Source organism: Haplochromis burtoni, unplaced genomic scaffold, assembly GCF_018398535.1.
Source record: "Haplochromis burtoni strain Fernald_Lab_line unplaced genomic scaffold, NCSU_Asbu1 Contig_60, whole genome shotgun sequence".
In the NCBI taxonomy this organism is placed as follows: domain Eukaryota; kingdom Metazoa; phylum Chordata; class Actinopteri; order Cichliformes; family Cichlidae; genus Haplochromis; species Haplochromis burtoni.
Genome location: NW_024582421.1, coordinates 332,162 through 354,167, shown reverse-complemented (window position 1 = coordinate 354,167; position 22,006 = coordinate 332,162). Strand labels below are relative to the sequence as shown.

The following is a 22,006-nucleotide window of genomic DNA, read 5'->3' as shown; positions in this document are numbered from 1 at the left end:
TCCTTCCTTTTGATTCTGTAGCTTTTTCCTCCACTGTTTTTGAGTCGATCCCCCCTCATTAATCTTCTGAGTCATTAAAAGAGTTTAAACACCGCCCAAAGAATATGAAAACAGGGACTAAAGAAGTAAGCGGTGTAGGAGCTCAGGTTTTACACAAGAACAAACTACACAGATGCAGAATAAAAACTCAGCAGGCTAACAAATCACCACAGAAGGTGTTTGCAGTGAAGGTAATTATCTACACCGCCATCTCTCTGGCTGCTAACACAAGCCGGGCCCGGGCTCCCATTCCAAGCCACATACCATAAATGGCTGTAAATTCGCCGGCCCTCGTCGAGCTTAATGTGGTTGGAATCGCTCCACAGGCCGTAAAACAAATACAACCACGGAGCTGCATCTGAGGAATGGCTGCACGGGGTCACCTCAGGTCGACAAGGCTTAGTACTGAGTTTAGGATAACAGCACAGGAAAATTGAATCAGGTTATTATACAGCACTTGTGGTTTTATATAGTTATTTTGAGAGACTATAAAGACCTTGAAAAAGGGACCATAATGTTTCACCATTAGCCAGCATGGCCTTAATGTTGCACTGTCTTGTTTAGTTTTTTTCTTTTTTACCAGCAAGCTGACAGAAATACAGAGCCCAAAATATTAAACTTATCAACATCAGAATATAACCCAGTCCTCAGATGATTCACCTTAACCTCTAATGTCATCCACGTCTCAGTCTGGATGGATCTAAAGGTTGCATTCTGTTCATGAAGTGATCTGACCGGTTCTCTTGTTGTGTGTCTGTGTCTGCAGCTTTGACTTTGTGTGTGTCACTTCGTTCAGCTCTATATAACCTCTGTCAAAGCTCGACTGTCTGTCGTCGTTACTCACTGAACCTTATCTAGTCTTTTTTTCTCTCATTTACTTGTCTTCATTCACTTTTCCATTAAAGTTTTTGCATAAATTATACTAATGGAGCATTATTTAATTATCTTTTTGTTATCATGTATTTATTGTAACACATATAACACAGCTTAATAACAGCTAATGATATTTTTATGACTTTCTAATCATATGATGGACTGCCGTTGCATTTTTACAATTACACTGAAAGGTCTGAGGGTGACTCTCAATTATATCTTAGACCCAAACAACCGGTGCCTTTATTAAATGTATGTGATTTAATTATTTTCATCATTTGGTCATATGCACTTTTGAATCTGAATTAATTTTTATTTTTAATGCAGATGATTCGATACTCAAATGACAACACAGCCCTCTGACATTTCCATAATGCACTTGTGTGCATTTTGGTGTCTTTGTGATGCAGCACTTTTTATAGCATCGTCACCTTTGTGCTCTCTTTTCGTCTTGTCCCGTCGCTGCAGGAGGACAGTTCAGACCTGAAATGTCAACTCCACTTTGCCAAAGAGGAATCAGCCCTGATGTGCAAGAAGCTGACCAAACTGGTGAAGGACAGCGAGGCCATGAAGGAGGAGCTGGCCAAGTACAGGTCGCTCTACGGAGACATCAACGCCTCCCTCACTGTGGAGGAGGTGAGGAAACGATGGGGCTCCTTGACAATTTGCTACAAAGACATTTGAGCCAGTTTGCATGATCTAAAATTAAAGCATGAAGAATTAGGAGGTGAATTACTTTTCTCTGCTCATCTCATCTGTAAGGTTGCTGACTCCCCCCACACCCGTGAGGCAGAAATCAGAGTCCACCTAAAGCTGGTCGAGGAGGAGGCTAACCTACTGAGTCGACGCATTGTGGAGCTGGAGGTGGAGAACAGGGGGCTACGGGCTGAGATGGACGACATGAAGGGCCCGCAAGGTGGTTTGTCTCATCGTTTAATTATTCTGTGGTCCATTTTTCATCTGATCTTCCACCCGCTTGGAGGTGGAGATTATCTTAAATCAGCAGGAAACATTTTGTATTTAGAAATCTTACATAGGAAGTGGCTAGATTAGGAAAAAGACATATGCTGGTATGCTGGCTCCTTTCAGTAAATAATGACCTTATATATACTTGTGTCTGTCACGTATTGCATAACATTAGCTGAGGCATGCCAAGCCAGATACATGAGCTGATGTTAGCTGATCTCAGTGCTGGCCCACTTCAGTTGTAAACTTTGTAGATATCCAAGCCTCTTTGCAACCCACCTGCACTTTAGCTGCTCCTTGTGAAGGTGTATCTGACTTAAACAACATCATGGGGGTTTTTTGCCTTTTACCTGCTCTGTTTTGTACTCTGGGTTCTCCGTGCTGCTCTCCCTGCCTCAGGCTTTTAATGTATGTGCACAGAAGGGCAGGAAGGTATGCTTTCCCTTAGGCTTTCAAGGGCAGACAGAGCCATACTGCTCATATAAAATACTGCAGATGGATATAACGTTTTCTTTACTGAAGTTGAAAAACTGGATACTAAAGTGATTAAATTCCTGACTGAAGTAAGGCAGATTTTTGTAAAAGCCAACCCAGTGACCTAAAAGCTCAGGCTTATATGTATATTAGGTCCTTAACTTCTTTATTTTAATTTTTTCTTTTCATTTTATATTGTTAAATTGCTTTTGAGACTGGTTTGTAAATTCAGTGATTTTGCTGCTGGGATGATAAGATTGATATGTCCTTGTTAGCTGTGTAGTAAAGATGAGGCTAGAGTCAGTAGCCAGTTAGCATACAGTGCAAAGACTCAAGGAAGATACCAAAAGTATGTTATTATTTTTTTTAATTTTTGCCCTTGTTTGTTTTAGCATCTAACTTTTATTGCTTTTCCCCTTAGATGGTCCTCAAGAGCTCAGTGGTGTTGGCGGCGGTCTTGGGGCAGCGCTCGGCCTCACAGGAGGGGCCATGGTGCTTGGTGGCGGGGCTTCATCTGAAAACGTCATGGAGCTCCAGAGACACCTGCAGTTTGTGGAGGAAGAGGCAGAGCTGCTGAGGAGGTCTCTCATTGAGATGGAGGAACAAAATAAACTTCTGATGAACGAGATAAACCGCTATAAATCTGAGCTCCCGCCTCCTGCATCCGCGCTGTCGTCCAACTCATTAATGTCGCTGACAGACGGGATGCTCAACGACAGTCCGGTGCACACGTTACAGGAAGGGTCGGTGCTTATCAGCACTGACACCCCGACTCAGGAGGAGGAGCTCCGACTGGCGACGCTTCAGATTGGAGAACTAAGCGGGAAGGTGAAGAAGCTTCAGTATGAGAATCGCGTGCTTCTGTCCAACCTACAGCGCTGTGATCTGGCTTCCTATCACTCTCCCGCCTCTTCATCCTCCTCCTCTTCATTAAGACTGGCTCTGGAGACGGATGCAGAGGCTGGAGACTCAGCTGAGTGCCTCCCCAGCAGGTAATTTCATATTTTCTCTTTTCCTGTTCGGTTTTCAACATTTTTGGGTGGAACTGAGTGGAACTCAAAAATGATCAAGAGAAAGTCACCATCAAAAACCAGATTTGTCATAATACAGCCATCAGACTGGGCCTCAGTCTGATAACAAGACTTAGGCCCCATCCCAGCCTCCACACTTACAGATTCACAGATTTTGAGTCACGTTTTCTTTCAATTGTGAGGGCTTAAGGGTGTACCACTGTGAAAATAACATGCAAAAAAACTCTAAAGTTGACTTTTTGAATCTTTTATTTAATTTCAGTAAATCTGCATTTCTGCAAATTTTACCTAAATGGAATTACACAAATTTCATAACATTGTGGCGAAACACGGGGTTCCTGATCGTAATTATAGACGAGCAGACATAATGATAAGGAAACGATCACAGGAGCAGCCATGTTGTTCAAGTAGAACTGGTGCATTAACTAAAAAATGTAAACAAAGAAAGTCTCACGCCTTCAATTATAAGAAACATGTTGTGACGTTGTTAAGGTAACATCATTGCAATATGTCTCAAAATGCTCTATTAATACTATTTGCAGGCTCATGAACTCACACACTGCGGCACTGCTGCTGCACACACAGGCGACGTCATTCAAACCTGTGAGGGTTTCGTGTTTTGGGCGTTGGGTGAACATTAGAACTGGACTTAAGAGACTTTATGAGCCGGTGCTGCACAATGTTTTGAGTTAAATGGTAGCTCATCTGAGCATGTTTTTCATATGAGTACATAGAGTCCAGTGAAAAACTGTATAAGCTGCTATCATTCAGCAGCTTATACAACAGCTTTAATAGGAGTAACTTGAAGTCATCATTTTCTGTATGACTTCCTCAGTCTCTCATATCATCGAGCAGAAATTTTGACCCACTCTTCTTTATGATGTTGCTTCGGTTCATTGGGGTTTGCAGGCTTATTGCGCAGCTCTCCTAAGCTTTTTAATCAGGTTCACGTCTCTACTTTGATTGGACCATTGCAACACTTTAATTTGCTGCTGTTTTGGGGATTCCTGTCTGGTTGCATGAGTCGGTTTGGGCTGGGCTTTAGCTGACAGACAGACGGCTTCACATTTAGGCCCAACAGCCAAATCAAAACAGTGTTAATAAAGGAATCAGAACAATATTACAGGGATTGAAAGGGAAGCATTTATCCTGTAGGGAACATCAATATGTGTTGAAATATTTTGCAAAAAGTGCAAAATATATACACCACATATCAGCTATTAATACTAAAATCTTTTTGTTTTTCCATCAGTCCACCGCAGCGCAAGGAGCCAGTAGGGGGTGAGAATGACGCCCTTGAGATTAAGGAACAGAAAAAGAAGATTGAAGACAATGCTGACGCCACAACATTGCTGCCTGTGTGCCTGGGGCAGAAGGACCATGATGCCTTGCTAGCCATGAGGGACCAGGCTCGCTTGGTTTCTACAGCTATACAGCTCCTGACCTCCCCCGAGTCTAACTGCCTCTCTTCATCCCCATCCATCTTTCACAAGGTCTGCAACAGTGAGGCAGCAGAGCCGTGTGATCTGGAGAAACCGCAGCCTCACAGCCAGGTACGTGTCCTCTGTTTTGTCTCTTGTTGTTCTTCAGATTAAAAGACACAGCTTCTCAGTAAGTTCATGAGCATTTTAAATAGTGGCAAAGTGGAGCTTTTTGCATTTCTTTGATTCAGACGAAAGGGTTACTGCAAGAGTGTGAAACACTAGCCTAGGAGACAAATGTCTGCTTCATTCTCTCTGGAATTATTTTGCTACTGGTCGTGCAGCCACCTGCAGATTAAGCCCTGCAGCTCATCGTTTATCAACTCTAGCCTGTCCCTCACACAGCCAGTAATGACTGTAGGATAAGTTCAGTTATTTCTGCGTCCTCAGATCTCAGGGCTGTCTGATCTGGCCGACCGTCCTCTCGTTGGTGCTCTGACCAGCAGGCTTCAGGCCCTGCACAGCCAGCTTCAGTCCTTTGTGGAGAAAGTAGACAGCCTGGGTAGGACCCCAGCGGGTGGCAGGGACCTTGAGTTGGAAGGGGAGTCGCCTTGCACCTCCACCTCCTGCTCTGGAGACGGCCAGGATCCACAGAACAGGGTGGAGGAGAAGGTAAAAGAAAAGGAACACTCCCCTTTTCTCACTAATCATCACGCTTTTCTTTTATTCCGTATGTTTTTGTTTTTTCAAGCTTTTCTGTCATTTTTCTGTTCTAGTTTATTTCTCTGTTCTTTCAGTGCCTACTGTTAGTTTGGCTGACCAGCACTCCCAGTTCCATTTCAACATGCTGCTTTAGTTTCTCCTCACGGTGAAGAATGAGCTTTACACGGCACGCTCAAATCATCCCAAACGTTAAAATAAAATTTCATGTCTTTCTCTCTTATCATTTTAAATTAACTTCAGTAATTCAAGCCCTACAGATAAGGGGAAAAACAAAGATGTCTTGACTTTGATGAAATCAGATTTGAGCTGCCAGTGTAAGCCTCTCCACGTGATGTTATCCGTGTCCTCTGCATGCCGTTGAGTTGTCTCCTAACCTGTATTTAGCTGCTGCTTTAGGCCTCAAATGGAGCCTGTTTGATGCATGCATATAGTGACATTATTAAGCTTATATAAAGTTCTGTTTAATCAATATATACCAAATACACAGAGAGAAGCCAGAAGCTGACTACAGAATAATAATCTCTTAACAGAAAATTAAAAAAAAAAAAAAAAATAGAATAATTGTGTGTGTTCTGTGTGTTTTAGTTGCTCTTCAGTTTATGACTTTATTTATATTAGTTTCTATTTACTGCACAGCGATACATTTTTGTCAAAAAACACAAAATGCGGAGAACGAAAAACTCTGTGCTATTGAAATGATTAGGGACGATCTGAGAATCCAGGTTGTCCAAACTGATTTGTCAAAAGCAGCAGAAAGCCAAAGTGAAGCCGCTCTAAGAAGATTTCCAATCATGCTTCATTTGAAACGCTCCACTCGGAAGTTCTTGGTGCACAGTCAATTGTCACACACTGAGGATTTACTCTCAGCACCAAATGTATTTTCAACTATCAGATGGCCCATAAAAAGTCCAATATGGGATCCACGATTCTTTTAAGAAGTGCACTGGAATCAGTCGAGGCTATGGCTTTACTCGGCTGACTTGTCCTTTCATAATGTGATGAGTCGTTTTTATTTTCCCGCCATCAACTGTTGGGAATACATTTTAAAATTACATAAAATCTGATGAGACTCAAACAGTAATGTTGGGGTGGGAGGGTGTTTCAGGGGTAAATTCTACCACTGCATTACCATTTTTTTCCCATTTGTTTAAAATTCAAGTCTTTCGTAACTTATTAGCAGACAAAATATGGAGACCTCTGGAATGTTTTGTTGTGCCTTCATGGAGAGAAATTTGTATCGACTCTGATCTGATCGAGGTGTTGCTTGGAAGCTGCTGTGATGAAATTCTACGTAGTTTTAAGTGAAACTAGTAAAATGCAATGTTTAGACTCCATTAGAGGCCAATTCTGAGTTCCAACCCCCCTCCGATCTCCCTTTTCCTCCCTCTCTCCCCTCTTTCTCTCTGCACGGGCACCATATCCGATCGATTTCTGCACTTGACCTCACCCTTCCCCACCTTTCCTCAAACCTTCTTTTTGCCACTGCTCCACACATCCTCACATAACTTCCTCACCCGTCCTCTTCCTCGCACCCCTCACATCCCTTTCTTCCAACTCCTTTCACATCTTGCATCAAAACCCGTTTTTCCTCCTCCTCACCTTGTTGCCCCTCCGCTCTGACCTTTCATCCTAACTGCCTTACTCCTTCTCTTCTCCTCCCATTCGTCTTTTTCTCCCCTCTCTCCTTCTCCGTTTCCTCCTCTCCCTCCCATTGCTGTTTTTACCCCCGTCTCTCCATCCTTCATGCTCTTCTGCGTCCCGTTACCTTCCCTCTGTCGTGCCCCCTCAGCCGTTCATTCTACCCTCCATCCTCCTCTTCTTTCTCTTCTCCACTCTTTCATTCTCTTCTCTGACCAAGCTCTTTTTCCTCTACATCCTCTTCTTTGTCTTGTGAGGCCCATAAGTCATTATTTGTTCTGGTTTTTTTTGTTTAGTTTTTATGTAATATTGTCACATTGATAGGAGCCATTTTGGTTGTATTGTTTTTTCTTATTGTTGTATTTGTTTGTCCTGCTTTCTGTCATTTCCTCTGTTTTGCTTGTTTTTGTTTTTGTTTGTTTGTTTGGGTTTTTTTGCTCCACAATTCCTCCTCCCCCATCTCTCCCTCTCTCTCTCTCCCTCTCTCTCTCCTCTATGATTCTTTTCTGTTTGTTTTCTTTTTCTTCATTAACTTGCCCATGCATGCATGCAGCAGCCTGATTTTAGGGACCAGCTGGAGCCAGAAGCAAATGATGAAACCGAGGAGAACAGCCAATCAGACAGCAACGAGTTGCAAAATCAGGAAACCAGCCAGCTGCAACATGAGGAGAAGGAGACAGATGGTGCAAAGGTGAGAGGCTCAAAAGCACAATCCGTGACATTGTGACATGCACAAAGATGCACAGGAGGCCTGAAATTTCAGAGCTGGTCCATCTCGCAGCTGACAGCTAACACAGTTACTTAGAGCCTGGAACCAGTGCTTTAATATCAGATTTCTTACTCTCTTTTAACACTGAGTATTAATATTTATTTATCACTGAATATGTTTGTTATGTGATTGGATTTTCCACATGCGTGGGTGTACGAGGACATACTGTAGCCTGAGGTTACTGGTGCCTTACATTTGTAGCAACCTCACGCTAACAACACAGTGTTGTAAACAAACAGTGACTTCACTGTCAGCCGGGGTACTGACAGGAAGACCTTTGTCTGGTTGACTTTTTGGTGGTGTGTTTCCGTGATAAGCAAGCCTGTGTGTGTTTGCCTCTTTATCTAAGGGGGGGACTAAAATAGAATGACGGAAAAATATTGAATGCCAAATAGTAAAAATAGAGTAGAGCAGTGACAAAGCATGGGGAGAAGCCAGCATTCAGCAGAAACATGCAGTACAGTGCAAAAGTCTCGAGCCACCCCCTCGTTTCTTGAGGTCTTTTTTTGCTGCTTTCACAATAATAGTGTCTTATGGAGCGATTCATCCAAATGTAAACATTTTAGTTCAAACTGACATCAGTATCTATAAATGAGACAGAGAGATATTACAGGGACTGTCTACAGCCATCTGTAAAACACAGTAGGGGCGCTGTCATGGTTTGGTGCAGCATTTTAATCAGTGGTGTTGTCATAAGATTGTCAACACAGAAAAGTACCACCAGATTTTATCCGCCACGCAATATCATCTGGAAAGTGGCTGATTAGCAAAAGCTTCATTTTTCCACATGACAATGACTCCAAACACACTGAGAATGAAGTAAAAGTATATCAGCAGGATACCTGATCATACAATAGACCTCAGTGTTATTGAAGCATGCAAGATCATTTTGACAGAGAACAAAAAGCAGCCAACATCCAAAGAAGAGCTTTAAGAACTTTACTTTCAGTAAATCGCTGCTCCCATTTTATAAAACATGACCGATGGGTCAGGACTTTTGTACTGTACTGCATGCTGTACAATAATAAATGGCACTGTTTATATTGTACAGGCAGTGGAGCTGGGTTTGTTGTCTTTATACTAAGCTAAGCTAGCCAAAAATAGTTTCACTGTTTGTGCATAGCATAAAGATTAGACAGCTGGATGGAGCAGTAAGAATGGCTCTGACCAAAAAATATATTTAAAAAATCACCTATTAGCATTCAGGAATTAGCCTTTTTTTCACCTGAATACTCTGACTTTTAACTCAGTTACATTTATATAGCGCCAGTTCACAACAAAAGTCACCTCAAGGCTGTTAATACTATGGGGGAAATACCCTACTGTATTAGAGAAAAAACCCCATCAATTAGATGATCTCCTATGAGCAAGCACTTGGCAACAGTGGGAAGATAGATTTACCGGTACCTGGTTTATTGCCATCACACATGAGGTCACACCATCAGGGGACTTAAGTCAGTGACTTAAGGCACAGCTGCTGGTGATCAAGAATTGTAAAACCCTAATAACATGCTGCTTTTATATTATGGTTTTCAGCCGATTAAACAAGGCACATCATCCAGTTATTATGAGAGTGGAACTGATCCCACAAATAAAGAGAGACTCTTAAAAGGCTAATAAATACTTGGAAAACTCTTTTTAGCATTGCATTCTAATTCAAATCACCATATTTAAAAGCATAAAAGTGTGATGAGTTATTGAAATTATTCCCAAACCTCGATACAAGATTTGCTCTGCTATTATCAGCCTCTGATGCTGTAGCGCATTTTCCGTGGGTAGCTGCCACCTTTTCAGAGTGAGTGAGTGAGTCACTGTTGGAACAGAGTTTCTGAGTAGTTTTTCTAGCTGAAGGTGAAGGCCGGGTGGTGCCCCTGATGGAGGGTGATGGAGGGCGGAAGCTGAGCCCAGTGGAGGGTGAAACAGGACATTAAGGGTACAGAAGCAGGTCGATGGATCGCACTCACTCAGCAGCCAAATGAGGCATGGGGAGAGCATGAGATCAAGCCAGTGTGTGTGTGTGTAGGCTTACATCAGCTCGCCACAGTTGATGTGTGATTTAAAGGCTGTTGTATCACAAACCTACCGTAATATGGATTAGGATGCTCACTCTTGGCTGTTTCTTACTTTTTTCCATTTGCTTTCTTGACCACTTACCTCCCATTACGGTGTCCGTTTATCTTATTCATCATCCTTCTCTTTGATTGCTTACTTTCATCTGTTATCCTACCAACATGTTTCCCTTTCAACTGCGATTGCCATTCCTTTGTTTGTTTTCCCCTGCCTCCTTTAACGCCTCCTCACTCTTCTGTCCCGTCTTCCATGCAGCTCAGCGATCTTCAGGTTCGGCTCTCAGAAGCGGAGGAGTCGGTTCGAGGAACTCAGGAGGATCTGAAAAAAGAGAGGCAGGGTCATAAAGAAATTGCTGTTAAACTCACACAGGTCAGTTTGCACCCTTGAATACAGTTGATTGTCTGTTCTGACTGGATCTAAAGATTTAACAAATTATTTAGGTGTTTTAAGAGAATGAATGGGCATTTGGTGACTGCTTGGGCTACTGTGTGTTTACTGCTGTTTCTCTTAGCTCCAGGAGGAGCATCAGAAAGCCATGCTCCGACGAGACTTCCAGCTACAGAGTCTGGGTCTCCAGGCGCGGCTTCAGAAGAAGTTGTGGTGCCAGGAGAGGACTCTGCTGGTCCAGGAGTCGCAGCACCTCAAACAGGCCCTTTTACTGCTCAGCCTCAAACTACGCTGCTTCCTCAAACAGTGGAGGCTTGGCTGCAAGAAAGACACAGAGTGGAAGGACGTCCTGGAGGTACGAGGGAGTGGAAACTGCAATCTGTGGAAGCCGGTCCATAGTTCAGTTTGCCGTTGTTTTGAGCAGAAACATTTATTATGAAGCTTGTCTGTGTGTAATTTCTACTTTTTCTTTAAAATGTCCAAGCTTCAAGATTTAGCTTCAGGTTCCCTCTAAAATACTGGAATATGTGATCTCAGATGCTGCTGTTCTGTGATTGGTTCTTTAGATAAACAGCCTGAAAGATCTCTACCTGCTACTGGAAGAGGAGAACCTGCCGAGCCCTACCCACCAGACTGACAAGAGAGCTCCTGCAGACGAACAGCCACTCAGCCCGACTATAAAGGTCGGACAAGTGAAGCTCGTGCACACGCGCACACGCATGCTCGCACACGCTTACGTGGATTACTTGTGTTTCCCTTGCAGTCGAGCGCTGTGAGCAGCACTTTGGCAGACCTAAAGGTCGCGCTGCAGGACCTAAGCGGAGAGTTGCGACAAGAGAGACAAGGCTCACAGGAACTCACTCAACAGTTCGCAAAGGCCAAGGCATCATGGGAAGTGGAGAGGACCGAACTAAAGAGCCTCATAACACAGGTAAGGAGGAAGAAGTGCTGCTGCTGTAAAGAAGTTTCCAAACTGATCATTAGGACGCTAAACAAAAACGTGTTAATGAGGTCCAGTAATACAGAAAATGCATCGTAACGGTTCAATTTTCCTGTCCTGTAAACAGCTGGTTTAATTTCTACTGCTTGGAGTGCAAATTAGACAGATGTTGGCGTTTAACAGTCATGAGCTATTCATGCTCAGACTGTTGAGTAGAGCGAAAAGAATACTGAGCAAGGAAAAAAGTAGTGCAAGTATTAGGTGTAGGTGAAATGCCCCCAGGTCAAAATGAACTACTTCTAAATCTGAGTGATTTCTGTCACAAGCATTTTGTATAACCATACAGTTATTGTACACCAGCTGGGCCACGTGTTGCTTTGAAGTGTCCGATAGTCTTTTTGACAAGTGGTTTTTAAAATTAATGGCATCCTAAGGGTTCAATTTCATCTTCCCCATCTGTCGCATGTTTTGTGTTTGTCCATTTGAGCTTTTTATCCCCCACCCTACCTCCCCCCTCCTGTGCCTTTCTGTCTTGTCTACAGGCAGTAAGTAATGGTTTTAATGTCTCCTCCCCCTTCTCCTCTCTCATTGTCTCTCCGTCTATCTCATAACAGCAGTCGAGGCGGTAATATTGTTAATTAACAGCCTCTGAGATAGAACGTTGGCTGTGTGTTACCGCCCAGTAATTGAGACGGAAAGAGAAGGAAGAGAGATAAATGAGAGGAGACGGAGAGGCCTCTTAATGTTAAGCAATTAAATGGTGAATGGTCCGTGCTTATATAGCGACTTTTAACCTTAGCTAGGTTCTACAAAGCACTTTACACACGGACACATCTGTCATGCTCTGGCCCACAGAGGACGATTACTATTATTTTGGTCCTGATCTAAGTTTGCAAAAACATATTTTCTATGTCCCGATGCATGTGGTAATTGCTACCCGGTTATAAGTTAAATTGTAAACGGTCATTAAATTACAAATACAGTTTGGAAATAAAGTCCATCACACGTGCAGTTTTCTGTTAGAACCTATAAAAGCACACTGTGATTTCAAAGGCATCTACAGAAAAGCACCAAACTCCACATTTGACCTGAAATGAAATTTAAAAAATGCTTGATTTGGTCCCCGTCTGTAAAGAAACAAAAGAATCCAAACAAATGGCATCAATCATTGTCATGATGAGAGAGATTCAGGTCTGGCGCTGGTGTCCAAGTCCTCTGATTGGCAGCTGGAGATGAGAGCACTGTGACGTAGATGCAAGTTGCTTCCCAAGAACAAATTTACTGACACACGATTGCTGCCTTAATCAAAGATTGACTCCACCTGGCTGTGATTCATTACGGGTGAGGCAATTTATTGCATTGCCAAAGCATGTGCACACTTAAGAAACATTTATTGCATCTGAACATTTTCCACCTTATCACAAATGTTCTCAGAATGACAAACGAACATCTGCGCTACACATTTACACCCTTATTCCCCTTCCTGCCCTTTACAAACAAAGTATGTGTTACCCTGGCTGAGATGCCACAGCTGGAACCAATCTCTCCTCAGCCAGCAACACACACTGTAAAGTATGCCATCAATTTGCCTTGCATGTGTGTGAGTGTGAGTGTGTGTGCGCACATTCAGCACCTAGTCGACCACATCATTGCCAAGGCTTCCTGGCAACACGCAGTGAATCCTCCAGCTGTTGCTTCATTGGACGAGTCAAGTCAATTTCAAACTCCGTCCTATCTGTCAAACAGCTTGACTGCGAATTAGCTTCGCCATTCAGCGTCAATACACAAACACTGTCAGCGAGGTAGAAAGCATATGCAGAACCCCGAAAGCATGCAGGACAACGCCGTCTCGTTTAGTTTTTTTCTTAATCACTCATCCGTACTGACTGACTGTAGGGCACGTTATGAACGCCTGCGATCTCCGTGATGACAGAGTGCACAGCGGGAAGCTCTGATCGCTCGTTCATCAAATCTGTTGAGTTCCCTTCGCTCTTGCCACTCAAAAGCAGGTGCAACTCATAAGTAAAAGACAAACTGTTTTGTTTTTTTAAAATAAGACATCCAGCCGTCCCCTTAGCTGATCTGTCTAAAACAAGTCAGTGTAGCTCCTCCTACTTTAAAACCCCCGCCCCAAGGCAGATTTATTTTTTGCAGTCAGAGGGTTTGAATAGCACATGCTCACAGACATCACATAGAGCCAAGAAAAGAAAAGAACTGTCTGAAATATAACTGAGAGCAGTCTGAAGCCTGAGCTTTTGGCTTTTAGGCATTACTTATTCTTATTACAGAATCTGACATCAGTATATGTATATGTAATTACCGAATTCTAAGCTCATATAAATATGGCCGTACCATATTTATATGAGCTTAGAATTCGGTAGAAAAGCATAATAGGTACAAAGGTCTGGTTTGATTCAAGCAACAAGAGCTGTTTGGTGGAGAGGCTTCTTTGCTTTGTTTCCATGAGTGATCTCAAACAGTCCACAGAGACATCAGTTAGTTTAACAGCTGGTGGCTGGAATAGGATAAAGGTAATTATTAACAGATAACTTTGCTGTTTAGTAAATATGGAAATAGCACATATATACACAGTGAGGCCATTGTTGTATTTCTGAAAATATTTGCTTCTATGAGCAGTTACACATGTTCAGACTGAATATTAAGTGAAAAAAAAACATTGAATAAAACTGCTCAAAAGCCGCATGATGAATGTGTGAAATGTGAAGGTAAACAATCTTATACCAAAAACGATTCTTTACACATGATCTGAAGTATTTTGGGGGATTCTGGTTAATAAACCACGATGTAGTGATTTACACATTTGCCTACCAAGCAGAACATATGTGGTGTGATCCTGGGAGGAGGCACTGATCCCTCTGGGGCTGCATCTGGTCTAAAAAATAAATAAATGAAATCTTCTAAATCAAACATGCAGAGCTACCAGCTGTGCGGATCCCTTGTGAATAAAGGAGTGGCCGAGAGCAGCTCTCTCATTCTCTGATTATTAAACCAACTCTGCTGTTTCATTATTAAAGTTTTAGTTGAATAAATTGAATTTGCTAACTTGTGGGTAACGAGTCATGAACCAGATGGCTCTGATGCACCAGTAAATGCCAGTCATCCTGTGAAATAGCCTCCCCCTCACCGCCTCAGTAGTAAACCTCGTTAAGACGTGGGGCTCGTTAGGCCGTCTTCATCATTAACAAGAAATACTACTTTGCGTTGGAGACATGGAGTTGGGCTTAGCATGTGCGATGGCCTGACAGTTCCATTAGCACCATAAACGGATGAATCGAAGGAGGATTGATAGGTCCGGAGATGTGTGGGTGGGTGCGTTTTGTGTGTGTGCCTGTATGTCAAACTGATGGGACCGGCAGTGTGGTGAGCTATGAGGCTCAGACAGAGAAAAAGAAGAAGCGGGACTGCTCATAAAAATTTCAAGCTATCCCACCTACAGGCTCCGTGACAGAAGGCCAGATTTATGGAGAGTGAAAAAAGGGGTGGTAGAGCTCAAAATAGAGGGTGAGAAAGCTGTGGAGAGAGGGAGAAGAGGTGAGGCAGACGGGGAGTGGGGTGAGAAAGCTTTAGAGAGGAGGAGAGAATGAATAGCGGGGAGGAATTCTGACAGAAGCGATGGCAACGGGGAAATAGAGGTGGATGAAACATGGAGACACGCTGGAACTTCCCAATTGCAAATCTCAGTGTGGTCAAAATGAGTCACAGTTTGAATCTTGACAAAGACCATTAACTGTGTGTGTTACAAAGTTTGAACTCGGGGAAGCAGCAGACTATCGTCATTTTCAGTGTTTCCAGCTTACTAGAAACAGCTTCTTCTTGGTGAATCACTGACAGGATCATGGGTGCCCAGAGCTCACAGATGCATGTGGGGAGCAAAGGCTGGCCCATGTGGTCCCATCCAACAGATGAGCCACTGTAGCTCAAATCGCCAAAAAAGAGGTTTTGATAGAAAGCTGTCAAAATACACAGTGCATCACAGTTAGTTGTTTATGGGTCTGCATGACTACAGGCCAGTCAAGGTGCCCATACTGACCTCTTGTTACTGCCGAAAGCACCAACAATGGGCGGAACCGGACCACAGCACAATGGAATAAGGTGATCTGGTCTGATCAAGCAAATTTTCTTTTACATCAGATAGCTGCTTTGCCATGCTTGCCTGGTGAACATCTGGCACCATGATGCACTATGGGAAGAAGGCAAGCTATCAGAAAATCCCAGCGTAGTCGGGATGGAGTGTTGAACGGATCTGGAGTGTATTGTTACTGAGAAAAGGAGTAGTCACCATTGCCATTTTATTATTTCCCTGAACTTTGAGGAAAATCAGTATATTTTGGTGCTTACTATGTCTCCCTCTGACTTTCCAGCTCGAGACCAAAGCCAGCAAATCAGCAACAGCCATGTCCTCCACTGACGCACTGGACCCTCCAGACCTAAAGGTGGCACTGAAGAGGGAACGCGAAGAACATCAGCATCTGCTGGCTGAATCCTACGCAGCAGTGATGGACCTAACTAAACAGGTAATGCCTGAGAAAATTGTTGAGTGATGGTTAATTTTAAATAAAGGACTACAAGAAAAATATTGGATGTAACCTCAGCTATATGACTATGATTAGCCTCCTGACAGACTTCATCATTGGCTCTGATTCAGTCCCTGATTGCTTTGGCTCAACCACTCCTTTCACTTGTATCTCTTCCTTGCAGGGAGATTGAGAGATGCAGCCCTACGAAATGCAAACGTTCTTATTTAGATAAATAAATATGGATAATTATTAGTAGTGTTATTACATCATTTAATTTTCCATTTAATATTCCTTTTGTTTTCTTTCTAACTGGTGTACGGATCAGTGTTATTTGTTATTTCCTCTGAAATTTACTTAGTTGCTTTAATGCTTTATCTGCACAGTAATACACAAATGCACAGCACAGCTGCTGTGAGTGTGTGCATGTTAAATATAATCTATACAGCTACTTTCGTATGCAAAGTCGGTGACCAAGTTAGGTTGCAAAGTAAAAGGCAAATGGTAATGGTAAATGGACTGGTTCTTATATAGCACTTTTCTTCTCTGTCCGAGCACTCAAAGAGCTTTAAAGGCAAGATAATAATAATAGAAGGAGACTTTCACATAATTTCAACATCACATCCAGTTTGTTTCCTCATCCACCTCCTCTCGCCTTTCTCTTTTAACCTACCTGCGGACCAATCAGCTCCAGATCGGTGAGAGGAACTGGGGCAGAGAGAAGCTGGAGCTGCTGGAGAGATTCAGCCAGGAGAGAGCTCAGTGGGAGCAGCGACTGAGAGAGGCCACTGCGCAGCAGGGGAAGGTATGATGGGTGGGCTTGTGTTAGGGAGAAAAATGTCAAAGCTTATCTTGTGATGATAAAATCTAAAAGGACGAAGGTGCGTGTCAGAGATAAGGAGTACACTGATGAAGTATTGATTATTGGTTATTTGTTATTCCGACTTCTCAAAGAACTTCAGTTTTTCTTGCAAGCTTTGCAGCAGCTTAAATGTCTTGTCAGCTCTATTTTTGGTCTCAATGTTTTAAAAAGATGTCTTTCGGAAACTAAGTCCGCTCATTTATGCTGAGCAGGTCACGTTTACCGCCGAGGCTTAAAGTTTAGATGACTACATTTGCCATCTTTGGGGTTGTTATTTTTATCTCAGACAAGTTTGGTTGATTCCGACTTTAACCACACAGCTGGTAATGTCATGATGTGAGTAAGGAGAACCCTCACTTGTGTGACTGCCTTGCTGTGGTTGAGCTGAGCTCACCGGGAAAACATAGTCAGTCATATCTGCTGATTATACACCAGCGCAGTCACTGCCAAGCTCCTGCAGCATGTCTGGGAAAGGATGATGAGGGATTGCATCAGTGGTCATTAAAGGTCTTTTCTTCAAACACACAGGCAGAAATTAAAATCCAGACACACAGACAGGAGCCTGTCATCTGTGTTTAGTTTTTTTTTTGTTTTGCTTTTTTGTTTTTTAGATGTTTGGAATGGTGTGTGCACTCTTTCTTGCTCTCTTTGCTTTCTAACATCCTGGTATTAATTCCTCCTCTACAGCGAGTGATCCTATTTTATTTGAAACATGGCGTTTTGGAAAGGACACAACTTGTCTTTTTGTTTTATTCACTCTGCTCCCTGCCTTTGTCTAAATCTCCTCAGTGTGTGTGCACATTTGTGTGTCTGTGTCGCACTCTGTCAAACGCAGACCTCACATGCTTGTGTTACAGTGTCAGAGCTTTCACAGATTTCTGACATTTGGTTTCAGTGCCCCCTTTAGGCCAGTTTCTGTAACGATTACTAGGATTCTTTTTAACATTACATGATAATTAAGTCCTCTTAGAATCACATATTCTATATATTTAGAAATATATTTTGTTTTCCCTGCCTTTCAGCTGAAAGTGAAAATCCACCGGTACATCTGTACAACACATCACCTGCAGAAGTCCTTTTTTCCTTCCTCCCACTGTCTCTCATTTTTATCTTACCCATGGTGTATTAGCTCCTGAGTGTGAGATCACTCCTCAAGTGTAAAACACACTGACTCAGCATTACCTTCTGTGTGTGTGTGTATGTGTGTTTGGATACACTTTGCCACAGACATATTATACAAGACAAGGTCTCCGCTTTCTCCTGTCAGAATAACCTATTGATGTCTTTTGGGGTGTGAAAAAAAACTATAAATAAAGAATGTTACAGGAATAATTTGTGTAGATGATGCAGGTTATTTAAATGCTAATAAGCTCTTAAAAAAGCAGATCCAGCGAGTTCCTTTTCACTGACAGCCTGGATCTCTTTTCTTCTTAAAGTCAAAGCCACCAAGCGGTGAATCGTCTCCGGACTCAGTCGTTGCTAACGGAACAGGGTCACCAAGGTAACAATAATAGATCAATTTCAGCTAGATCATCAATTTTAGCCCATTACTCTAGTAATTTTTAAAAAAATTATATCAGTGTGTTATCTTGATAGCTAAGCATAAGTTCTCTTTTCTCATCAGCTCATTGGTGAAAAGGATCAAGTCCACGTTAGAGCTGGAGTGCTCGGAGGTCAACGGAACAGCCAATCAGGGGGAGAAAATACAGCTTGCTGCCCCGCCTCTTTTCATTCCTCCCTCTGATCTGGACGACAACACCAGAAAAAATTGGACCTGCCTAACCAATGAGGTTAACAGCTTACTTATACAGAGCTATGGAGCCATGGAGCTTATAGTATATTATTTACTATATTTACATAATTAGCTGTATATATTGTAATGTTTTAGCCAAGTAACTAGAAAGTTGTCTTATTATTCTCTTGTCTCTTGTTTCAGACCCCTAAGATCGTTGACACCTGTAAAACATGGGATGGTCCCAGCGGCTCCTGCAGTCGAGTAGGATCACGGCTGGACTTGGAGCCTGTGCAGAGGAGCTACACTGCTCCAGACCGCACCGGCATCCGGATCTACTACAGCCCTCCCACCGTGAGACGCACTGATCACTGGAGAAGGAACCAGGAGGCCGAAGAGCCAGAGCACACTCAGAATGGGAGCTTCTTGCTGGAGGTGAATGGCTCAGATGCCGGCGTAGCTGCAGTGGAAACCCTGGACATTCAGCGTCAACCTGCATCCTCCTTTTCGTCCTCCTATGAGCAGTGGCTGAGCTCCCTGTCCAACCAGCACAGGGAGCTGTTGGAGAGCAGAAGCAGCTGTATTGCCAGATCGATGCCCAGCGTCATCAGTAACACTGTTAGCGGCTCGGCTAACAATGTGGTTGATGGGATGTCGCCCTCTTCTCCTTATCACACCCTGGAGATCGGAGAGATTTCAGCCAATTTAAGTGACGACATGAAGGAAATGACCAACTGTGTTCGACAGGCCATTCGCTCTTCATCTTTGGAGAGAAAATCTGGCAAGGAACCTGGGAGTCAGGTAATGCTTTTTATTAAGGTTCTCAGTTAGTTATTAAAAGGAAAACAAGTTTGTTTTTTGATTCCAACAGGGGTTCACTTTTTTGCTTGTTATCAATAAATATTTATTTTCTCCACACAGGCAGTCGCTGTGTCCACCAGGTCCACACAGACTGCAACCCAATACGTCAGCATTGGTCTTCAAACCGAGAACCTTCCCAGCAGCAGAGGCACCGGGTTACATTCCAAAGTCTGGTCTCCTCGTCCCTCTTCAGGAGCCACTTCCTCTTTGGCATCCGCAAGAACTCGGCAGATATCCACATCACTCGATAAAGTTCACAGCCGCATCGAGAGGCCGTGCTGCTCGCCCAAATACGGATCACCAAAACTACAACGCAGAGTGTCTTCTGGTAAATTTGTTTTATGATTATTAATGTCCATCCATCTTCTTATCCGGGTCGCAGGGGCAGCAGCCCAGACCTCCCTCTACCCAGCCACCTCCTCCAGCTTGTCCAGGGGAACACCAAGGCGTTCCCAGGCCTGCCGAGAGATATAATCTCTACAGCATGTCTTGGGTCTGCACTGGGTCCTCCTCCCAGTGGGACATGCCCGGAACACCTCACCCAAGAGGCGCCCAGGAGGCATCCTTACCAGATGCCCGAACCACCTCAACTGGCTCCTTTGGATGTGAAGGAGCAGCGGCTCTACTCTAAGCCCCTCCCGAATGGCCGAACTTCTCACCCTATCTCTAAGGGAGACGCCAGCCACCCTTCGGAAGAAGCCCATTTCCGCCGCTTGTATCCAGGATCTGATGATGATGATTATTTATGTATACTTTTCAAGTTTTGAGATGACTAACATTGTTGCCTTGTTTTTAGGCTCTACCTCCAGACTGAATGAGGCTTCCTCCTCCAGAGACCGCAGCCTATGGAGCCTCCAGCAGAGACCCATTGGTGGTGGTGGAGGCTCAGCCTGGGCTCGCTCCACCACCACCCGAGACAGCCCTGTCCTGAGCGGCCTCACTGATGGCCTCTCCAGCCTATTCAGTGTCGTGGAACACACTGGGAGCACAGAGTCCCTGTGGAGGGGTGACGTAGGTAAGCGCTTAACCAACCTACACATACTGTACATCAACTCTGTGATGGTCAGAAGTATTAAGTGCCAATAAAAACAGTCACTTTAAAAAAAGGACACAGGGTTATGTAGTCTTGTTAACTTTTAGTTTTACTGTAAAACCAAATTAATACAGTTTTGTAAACAGATTGAGATGTCAGAGAACCAGCTGGTTGCTAAGCTGCATCAAAAGATATTTGATGTCTTTCACAGTAGAAAAAGCACAAATGAGAAATAGTAAGAGTAAACTCTGCTAACATGAGTGCAGTTTTAAATTTTTTTACCTTTTTTTTTTTTTTTTTTTGCCTTTTTTTTTCCTCGTCACTTGTTACATCATACATTATCTCAGGGAAATTTACACAGAAACACTTTACAATATAACAATAGAGAGAAATGCTCCAGTTGCCATTAAGCAAATACTTGGCAACAGTGGCAAAGAAAAACTCCCTTTTAACAGGAAGAAGCTTCTCGCTCAAGGAGGGGAGCCATATATTTTGAAAGACTGATATTTTGAATCATAAGTACGTAACACTCAGTCCATAAAAACATCTGTTAAGTTAGAACTTAACTCCTTCAAAGCCGTTATTCAGAGAAGGCGTGTATTTGCTAACAGCAAACGTTTTAAAGAGCAGCTTCTTCTCAGAACTTTCCCAGCTAACATTTCCACTGCACGGAAAGTCCCAAACCGAGCTGCTTCCATTGTAGGTCTCCTTCTTATCTAAAGTGAGCACATGAGCATACCGTAGCTTGTTAAAAAGTAACTCAGCAAACATCCATTGGAGGAAAGAGGCAAGACAGACAATAGTCACCTGTACCAGTAACAATATGCAAGGAAGGAAAACCTCAAGTGTGAAACATGAACCTTCTATGTCTAGGAAGAGATGTTAATGTTTGTATAAATGTATTACTATAAAGGAAAAGGAGTGCACAAACTTTTGTTGTGAGTAGTAATCACATCTTGAAAATGTTTTTAATATCAAGCACGCTTCTAGCTATCAGCTGATCCTGTTTAGTGCCATACCCATTGTTGATCTCACTTTGCGTCAGGACCAAGCCAGACTGCCAGCCCAGCTCGGCACCTTCCTGCCGCAGGAAAACCCTCGGGGGTGGCGGTGTGTGGATCAGACCCCAGTTCTCAGCGGTACGGTGGCGTGGTCCAGGAATTCTTCAGGAATGTCTGCAGCAGCCGTAGCCCTGGAGGAGCCCCCCTGTCTGGGGAAAGCGCCCAAAGAGAATCTCTCGGCAACCTTGGAACTTTGGGTGTCTTCAGCAGCGTTGATGAGCCCAAGCCAGAGTGCGTGTCAATGGCTGTTGGGGGACTTGGCACGCTGGCTGGGTTGGGTGGAGGCAACGACAGCGTGACCAGAATCGTTAATAAGAGGTTTATGAGACAGACAGCTGGGGAGGAGATGATCAGCATCATGGGAGGAGGCAAGGAAACCGTGAGCAACGCCGTTGCTGCTGGATCAGGGACAGAGGTGAGGTTCATGTAGGATACCTTGGTGTTGCTTGTTTTAGACCAATAATAAAAGCTCAAAGTTTCAATGCTGTTTTTTTCTTCTTCGTTTAATTTCCAAACCCCAATATTTTTTTCGGAAACATGCAATCGACACAAGGCTAAATTGGCCTCGGTACAGTTTTAACATACCGCCAT

At 43.4% G+C, this 22,006-nt stretch overlaps 1 protein-coding gene across 2 annotated transcripts in view; it reads left to right on the top strand.

Moving 5' to 3' along the window:
- Positions 1-22,006, top strand: part of soga1 (suppressor of glucose, autophagy associated 1) — an 84,539-nt gene that overhangs the window by 56,531 nt on the left and 6,002 nt on the right. The window contains exons 6-23 of one of the 2 annotated variants that reach the window (XM_005939016.3): positions 1,381-1,548; positions 1,675-1,828; positions 2,774-3,344; positions 4,636-4,936; positions 5,255-5,476; positions 7,722-7,856; positions 10,260-10,373; positions 10,516-10,746; positions 10,958-11,074; positions 11,155-11,322; positions 15,714-15,866; positions 16,555-16,671; positions 18,165-18,229; positions 18,353-18,518; positions 18,665-19,261; positions 19,382-19,649; positions 20,118-20,336; positions 21,400-21,830. In XM_005939016.3, the coding sequence (XP_005939078.1) occupies positions 1,381-1,548; positions 1,675-1,828; positions 2,774-3,344; positions 4,636-4,936; positions 5,255-5,476; positions 7,722-7,856; positions 10,260-10,373; positions 10,516-10,746; positions 10,958-11,074; positions 11,155-11,322; positions 15,714-15,866; positions 16,555-16,671; positions 18,165-18,229; positions 18,353-18,518; positions 18,665-19,261; positions 19,382-19,649; positions 20,118-20,336; positions 21,400-21,830 (4,197 nt within the window). Of the gene's footprint in view, positions 1-1,380; positions 1,549-1,674; positions 1,829-2,773; positions 3,345-4,635; positions 4,937-5,254; positions 5,477-7,718; positions 7,857-10,259; positions 10,374-10,515; positions 10,747-10,957; positions 11,075-11,154; positions 11,323-15,713; positions 15,867-16,554; positions 16,672-18,164; positions 18,230-18,352; positions 18,519-18,664; positions 19,262-19,381; positions 19,650-20,117; positions 20,337-21,399; positions 21,831-22,006 lie in introns of both variants that reach the window. The other variant, XM_005939015.3, reaches the window with a different exon arrangement.